Source organism: Chondrus crispus, genomic scaffold, assembly GCF_000350225.1.
Source record: "Chondrus crispus Stackhouse genomic scaffold, scaffold_324, whole genome shotgun sequence".
Lineage (NCBI taxonomy): Eukaryota > Rhodophyta > Florideophyceae > Gigartinales > Gigartinaceae > Chondrus > Chondrus crispus.
In genome coordinates, this window is record NW_005179215.1 from 94,438 (window position 1) to 102,908 (window position 8,471).

General features: G+C 49.7%; 1 protein-coding gene across 1 annotated transcript; it reads left to right on the top strand.

Moving 5' to 3' along the window:
* Positions 1–4,496: 4,496 nt before the first annotated feature.
* Positions 4,497–4,571, top strand: CHC_T00005937001 (hypothetical protein). Its single transcript, XM_005717543.1, has one exon. The coding sequence runs from the start codon at positions 4,497–4,499 to the stop codon at positions 4,569–4,571; it is 75 nt and encodes a 24-aa protein (XP_005717600.1).
* The last annotated feature ends 3,900 nt before the right edge of the window (positions 4,572–8,471 follow it).

The following is an 8,471-nucleotide window of genomic DNA, read 5'->3' on the forward strand; positions in this document are numbered from 1 at the left end:
ATATATTAACGCCCAGTAGCCAATAGTAGTGCAAATCATGGCTCGGGGCAAGCAAACCCGGGCAAACTCGGGCAAGTTAAGACCCTCCCAGAGTTCTGGCCGGGTAGTGATTCTGCTTTCTGATAGTGCCGCTCCGAATTAGTGCCGTATTATTAGTCCCTACACAGGGCGGCACTAATGCGTAGGGTCGACTGTAATCCGTAAGCGTAGCCTTTTTGTGTTGCCTCCCCCACTGAGATATCCAGATTTTCGATGCACACTACAATACGTTGTTGTGCACAGGCTTGATTTTGCATTCTGATTCAGCGTTCTGGCCCGAATTGTATGGCCCAAATAGCATTGCCCATACTTCAAAAAACCCCACACCTTTTTGCCTACCCGTATAATGTATCGGGTATAAGAATAGCCAAAACAAAGAAGTTAAATGTATAGAATCACTTCTTTGGCGTCTCTTGTATAGGGAATGAACATGTATATATACGCTACAAACAAGAATATGTTCATGTGGCGTGTGCTTGGATGGCCTCACTGTGCTGTCAAACAGGAGAGCAAAGTATTGAAGCAACTCATAAAATGAATGTATTCTACGGGCGGGAACAAGAGCAATTTCTTGTCAAGAGTGATGCGATGGGCAACTTGCTTGCTGGGAACATGTGAAAGGTTCTAATGGTAAAAGGCTCGAATTGTAAATTTTCTTTGAGAACCCCTGTCTCCGGTAGTGTTCATGCTAAAAAGGAATACTGGACCAATGATGACACAGCTCCATCAATTTCGGATATAGCGATCTACTTGACACGCTTTGCTGAAGTTGGAGCACGATTACGTGACATCATGAAGCAAAATGCGTCATGCACTAGCAAGGGTAGTTGAACTTATTAGCCACACACGTGCATCAGCAGATTTTGCGGCCTTGCTGGTTTCAAGCCATAGTATGCGCACGGTACAGTAATTTCCTAATGTATCAAACTTCAACTAAAGTTAGGTTCTGTACCACGTAGACATTCTATTACTCCGCACTACACGACTTGCTAGAACAGACACAGAAATCTAGGCCTCTCCTGTGATTGGGGAGATATGCCTGTTGTTGCAAGGAGACTTTCTCAGAACGAAGCAAAGTTCCGCTTCGCCAAGAAATCAGCAGTAGAGTTTTTGGAATAATCTAAGGAGTCATATGTCAACCGGGAGTCGCAACAGAGACTCAGATAATTTGGCCGAGTCTCCGCTGCGGGAGGTAAACCGCAGTGGCCTCGCGCGCGTATGCGGGCAGTAGTATAAATTACCATTCAGCAACGGACAGAATGTAGAAAGTAACAATCGATCGAATACTCATCTTACGACTAAACATTGTTCATTCACCAAACGCCGTTGCGTTTGCCTTCGAGCAGGTACTGCTCAACCAAGTGGGCGTTTCCCACTTTCCGCCGCATCGCGCGTCCGCGATCGGCAAAATCCACTTGCAGTTCGCAAGCGGAGATCACTGACGTGCCGTAAGCAGGTCAGACGGAAGAGGACTGCCGTTTGCAGACCTCCCATTTAATTGTTACGTCTGTGTAACAACAATGCCTGTGGGGCAGGATTTGGATGGTGTGCGAGCAGGTGTTGCCGCGCCTGCATTTGGCGAGATCGGAAAACTCAGCTGTTGCTGGATGCGAGCCTTCAAAGTCGCACGGCGTAGGTAGGCTTCACACAACTTTCGAACTCGTTTTGTTTGTCTCAACGAGAATCGGACCAATTATAGAAGAGTTCAGCAACAGAAATCGTTAATTAGTTGCTGAAAAGTTACTAAACATTGTCAAATGCCAACGGATTCTTACCAGTAACACTTACCTGCTACTCCCAGGAGTAGCTATCTCGGCGTAGTAGTAGTTCCATTAAATTTTGTAGCAGATTGTTTGAAGGGCACATGCTGTCCCTCACCTCACTCTGCACCACAAAAGAAGACTTATCAAGATGATCTTGATAAGTCTTCTTTTTCAGCAAACTATCATCATCTTCAGGTTTTGTCCCCCTCATCAAAAATTGCGAAATGTATCCGATGTGCTCCGTTGTCAGGCCAACATGTCGCAAATGCCGTGCTTCTGATTTCTGGCCCTTTTTCAGAGTCCCCATAGCTATAGTTTTACGGTTATTCTTTCGCACTCTAACTGTGTCATCCTCGCGACCCCTTTCAGACATTCCAAGTGCTTTTGTAAAACCACCCACGGAATCAGCTGTTGGCTGCTTCAATAGCCCCCAAGATGCCTTCTTCGTTGGAGTTGTGGAGAGTGCAGGCCGAGCACGTCGCCAGAATTGCACGCCTCACGGCTGATGGGCATGGAGAATCACCGGTCTTCTTTTTGCTGTTTGGAAGCTTGTCAACTTTGTTGCGCAAAGGCTCCAAGTAACGTGCTGGACGACAGTTGTCCTCCGCGCATGCGCAAAATCCGTTGGTGATTTCGCTCCAATTGTGGTCACCAAGAGGTTCAATGTCTTCGACAAAATTAAGCATTGTTTCTTCGTAGAGTTTATTACAGTTTGTCGAACCAGCGAGTGATGTCCCCTTTCTTTTTTGACCCCACTTATTTTTCCGGTCTTCCAAGTTTTGTCTGCCGGTTGCAGAGCCGTGCTGAGAGGAGCTGGGGTGGTTCTTACGAGCTGTGATGGTCGACGTATTTGTGAGGGCGGGCGATGTTGGTGACACCGGAGTGAGGGCTGGAGGATGTGTCGGCCGAGATGCCTCTAGGGCAGATTCTAGATCCATTGCAGTGGTGGTGATGCCGCGCAGCGGAGGAAAGAATAGAACGAGGGGAGGGCCGAAGCGCGGAAAGTGAAATTGACCAAGAGATAGGATGATTTTGGGTTTGTTTGGGCGTAGTAGAGCTAACGCAGCCTACAAATACGATAGCTAGCTAAGACGCAGTTGCCGTTTGCAACGGAGAGTGGAACGGGTGTTGCACAGTTTGGGCCCAAGGCATTGGACAGGCGGGATTGCCATTTCCATATTAGATTGATTTCGCAAGGAAGAGCAAAGAAATGTCCCAGTGGTGAAATGGCCAAGTGAGGGAAAAACTGCCTCAAATTCTTGAAGCTCTATCATAAAGTAGCGATGTAGCGGAATCCTGTTTCCTGGATGCGCCCACTGCAACCTACCTACCTATACAGTGGCCCCTACTCATTAGTGCCGCCCCATGCGAGACCCCAAAACTGGCACTATTGGGAGACGGCATTAATAGGTGACGTCGTCACATGTATTTTCATGCACTCGGTAATTATCGTTTGCCTTCTTCGCGTTGGGTCTCCTGTCGTGTTTTGCAGTGAGAAATACGGTAGAGCGTCTGATACTTTGGCATTCAGTCGCCAAAACTCCCACGGCCTGACGGGTCTTTATTTGCGGTGATTTTGGCTTCTTATTGGCTGCGCAGAGTAATGTGGGAGCAGTAGCTCTGATGTTTCGCACGGTGCGCCCTGCGATGCCGAACTGTCGCTCAATTGCTTCGGCACAGTGTCCCTTGTCGAGCAGATCTGCAATGTCTAGCTTCTGTGCTTTTGTCAGGCGCTTGCGCGTTGCTTTATTTATTTATTTCCGGAACCAGATGCATAAGGAGGACAAGCTGAGGTCTGTGAACGCTGTTCAGTGAATAGAATCGGGTTTAGAAGCCGCTTTCACATGTGTTCACGCGCGATGGACGGACGGCAGCTTAATACCCGGACTCGTATGACACGTGTCACTTTTCGTGTTCGTAGGTCTGGCCGGCATTAATGGGAGGGTGGCATTAGTAAATGTGGCACTAAGGGTGACCCCACCGCCAACAAAATTTCTGTCCTAAAATTCCAACCACTAAAGTTTGGACCGATGGACTAAAGTTCGGACCGATGGAAGAGATTTTGAACCCCACCGCGCCAGCATTTGTCCTAAAGTTTAGAATTTGGGAAGGATTCTTTTCCAAACCAAAATTATTTGGTCGAGATTTTTGTCCAAAGCGCCGTTTGGGCGAGCTTCGTTCTATAGTAACGGTACAGAAAACATCTGAATTTCATGTGCTTACAGCTCTACCAAAGCTCTTCCAAATGGCTTTGGGGCTGTTTTGACTGAAGTCCCATCAATAGTGTGGGACGCAAAAAGGAGTGTTGTGCAGCCTTCGCTCGTGGACATTTCCCATCTTCTCCCTCCTTCTCGTCTTCTGAGAAGTGCAGGCAATGGCTGAGGTGGTTACTAGGACTGATGACTCGGCAGTAAGAGTGAGGAAAAAGGGTAAGGGACTGGGGTGGTCAGACGAGGAGAATCTTGCCCTGTGCGTTGCTGAGAGCGCAGTTCCAGAGTCCATAATAGGAATTGAAAGCGTGGTGTACTTGCCGAGTTGATAATTCCCAAACAGGAGCCTACATATTATGGAGAGCGGGCAAGTGACGAGCAAAAGTTGCCGCCAATTGTGGAACAGACGCGTGCAGTAGCTTGCTTCTTTGCGCCAAATGTATTTCTACGACACACTTGTAGCCTAATTGGGGTGACCCTGAATATGAATAGATGTATCGTGTTACAGGCGCGGTGGGGTTCATCTCTGAATCACCACCTCCCCCAAAGCGCGGCTTGATTAAAAGATAGTAGATCCAATTACCGGAGGACAACTGTCTGCTTTTTGCGATTTTGGGCAAGGCGCGGTGGGGTCACCCTAATGGGAGTCCCCTCCCTGTACAATACAACTTTATATATTCTGGTACTGTTGCGGCAATTCTGCCGCGGGGCACCGAGCGACCTGTAATGACGGGAATCCACCCGTATTCTTTTTCTTTTACTCCTCGCAAGTCTGCTACCTCCCCCTTCCTATCTTCGGGGATGGCTTCTTAAGTACACGTTCCCCGGGATGAGTCGGCTATCCCCAACCCTCCCTCCCGTAATTTCCCCTTCGATCCAGCTTCCCCTTGCCCCACCGGTAGCCACCTCCTCATGCCATTTTCCCTTCGCGCCCTCGGCCGGCGACCTGCGCGGTCTTTCTGCCCCAGCCCGAGCCCCGTGCGGCCTATGGTTTCCCTTCGTCTCCCCGGTGGCTGGCACCCCCAATTCCCCGCGCGTGCTGTCTCGCTCCCTCCTTCCCGCCTTTCGCTTGCCCGTCCTTCGGCGGTATACGGATGCGCTCCGCCCCGTGGTACGCGTGTCCAACTCGCCACCTGGCAATCGAATGCCTCGTAACAGTACGGTACTGTTGCGGCTAGTCCAAGCCGCATACCTCACCGATCGCGGACGCAGCAGGATCTGAAAGTAGTCCTCGAGTTTACCTCCAGCTCGCCTGTAGCTTCCTCGATACCTTTCCTACATGCGCGTCGCGTCTATCGTATACTACCGATACCCGCCGCCCTTGGCGGCCGTTCCGTCCCCCAAGTCCCGTGCCGGCGCCAGCTGCCACCCCCCGAGACTCGGGCCGTTGCCTCAGCCCCTCCGTCGCGATCTCCTGGTCTTCTTAAGTCTCCTGTCCTCTCCGATCCCGCCGTTCTCCTTGGCACACCGCCGAGCCCAACGTTATGCCCACGTCCAACGTCTTGTCCGCGCTTCCGCCCGACACCTCCCTTGGTTCGGGCGGCTCCTCTCAGCGCCTTGTGTCAGCCTCCAGCCCAACGACACCACAGGGTCCAAACGTTCTCGTCCTCCCGCAACGTCCTCGCTTCCCCGCAACGTCCTCGCTTTCCCGCAACGTCCTCGCCTCCCCTAGATTCCCTCACCCGACAGTGTCGGGGTGTGCCGCGCATTGAACGCCAGGCCATAGGCTGCAGCTCACGTGTACCACGTGTCGCGTAGAAATCAAATTTGAATCCGCAACAGTACTGCAATGTGCGTTATACTGTATTACGTTCTTTTCGGATTATTGAATTTTCTCCAGGCGTAAACCCTGAAATAATATATACTGTACCAACGGTACTGTAGTGGGGTTACGCCTAGACAATTCTGCATGGTGTATGCGGTGTATGTATATATTAATTCAATCCCCCAACACGGTCTCTCATATTTACTCTACACGACTGCTACTGCATTCATGCAGGGGCAATGCAACCGGCGAGAACCAACAGAGATAAAGGAAGTTTCCAATACACGGGCATCCTGAACGCCAAGATGATGTATTTATGTATAAGCGGAGGTACTGCTGACCCCTAGATAAGACTACCGGATATGTTCAAGTCACCTGATGGCTGGTCCTTTCCATATTATACTCTCGATTTTTTTAAATTGCATATGTACTATCGTTTGTCCGGCACGATCCTCTGCAGTACTACACAGCTTCACTTCAGGAGACGCATCGGAGATTCCCGTGATGATGGAAAGTGAGGCACCTATCAAGAGCACATGAAGTGGAAAGACTTTATTGCCTTGCGGCCATTACCGCTACATTCAAATTTGCCGATGGATAGCACTACATACTGTGCAAGCTGCTTGCTTCTGTTTGAAACAGCTGGCTGCTGAGAGAGTCAAATTGCTCAAGAGCCATTGATTCTTGCCTGATACGCAGCCAGGAAGTTATCCCACGGAAAGAATTCTCCTGGGTCTGTCCTTCTCCCCGGATCTCGCGTTCCATGCGCGACAAACCCAGACGCACCTGCTTGGTTGCTCTCATCTAAAGTTAGCTCTTTTGCTGCTGGTGCTGGCAATCCTTTAGAGACGAACCATTCCGCAGCCATTTCTGCCATTTGCGCTGCTACTCCAACTAGCTTGTCCCTAACCGATGCCTCCAACGTCGGCCATTCATTTGCATTCATTGCCAGTGAAATACCGATTGACCATTCATTACTCCCAGTCCCGTCATGGAACGCCGCATTGTCGAAAGCGATAAGCTGAATGATCGAGTTTGTGTCCCCGAGTAAGTGGTACGAGCCGGGATCAGAACGGCCTCTGATAAATCCAGCTGTATTCTCCGCCCTCTCGTCCGAGGATCCGGCGGGGAAGGGGCCACTTTCTGCCGTGTGCACTACAATTACCGGTCGAGGGGGGGCTTGTCTTGCGCGAAATTGTGTCGTCTGAGGCGGGTTGGATTCTAAATAGATTCCAGGTGCCACAGGTACATCGCCCGAGGGTATCGGGACTGGCACTGTGCCACCGCTGGGACAGCATGTCACACCGGAAGGACCGGGGCACAAACCCGTTTCCGTCGGTGTCGGACAGTCTGCGGTTCTCTTGCACAAGCCATTTCGTGCGGCGTCACATTGTCCATACTTGATGCCGCCTGGAGCGGTGCAGCATAGAATGTTGGAACCCCCTGGACACTGGCCAGTAACAATTGTACCGCTAGCGCAGCTGTAGACATTGGTGTTAATACAAATACCGGGAGATACCGAGCAATCAGCCCATTCACCAAGTTCTTGGCGAGCGGAAGTCAAGCCAAGCTTGGGTGTTTCAGTGAACTTCATTGGGGTCGATAACCCCTGGTGACAGAACGAGGCTGCCATCAGAAGAGCGGGCACAAGAGTACGTGTTGCCCACATTCTTCTTCCACTTCAAAGGTAGCGATCTGTGTCGGATAGAGTGTTGGCTTGTTTTCGTTTCGGCGCAAGCAACTGTTGCGTGTGAAGACGTAGTGGAGCTGAGACCTGCAGCCTTCTTCTATATATATACTTAGCTCAGTGGTGTTGTATGCCTGCCAGCGGCCGCGGCCGCACTCCTCAAGCGAGACTATGTTTCTTTCTCAAATCCGTTTGATCCATGGCAACAATAAAAAATCAAAATTGAATGGAGTGTGGAAGCAGGCAGCGATGGTGAGAGCGAACATGGGCAGCAGAGGAAAAAAGCTCCATGCAATTGCTCATCCACCTATCTATATCTATACATGAACATTTAAATTTTTTGTGGTCACTGATTTTCTATGGTTTGTTTGATGATTCCCATTTCCTATTTTTGGTCGACTCATCGTTTCGAGTGCAATAGATTCACTGCATGGCAAGTTGCCAGTGAGCAGAACGTAACCGTAGGAGAACGTAACCGTAGGAGAACGTACAGCAAGTACCCAAGGGTAGTATTGCTTATAGTTGTTCATTGGTTTCTCTTTGGGAAACGCATAAAATGCTTCGCGTTTCTTTTGGAGGTGATGGTAAATTTTAGCACGGACCGCATATCGCATTTAAGAAGAAAGGGTTTTGTCATGATACGTCTCAGGAGGCACGGATTTCAGGCTCATGAGTTTATGCTGGTATGACAATCCAATGTCAGCAGCATATTTTATCTGAACTTTCGGAATTTCAGATAACAACTTTGCGATCACAAAATTGGTTTTCGGCTGATGCACAAAAAGCAAGGTGCCCAGCATGCGCGCTGCACACTGCCGTGCAGTCACAATTATCCTAGCGATCACCCTATTGTCAAAATGACAAGTGACTTCATATGACGCTACTTTTTATTCTTTTCATGCCTCGAGTCATGAAAAGTAGCGTCATATGATTGAGCCTACTCACTAAGACGGATAAAGGCCTCCTCGCCACCGCACTTGACTTCTGTGTTATGGAAGGACGGAGGT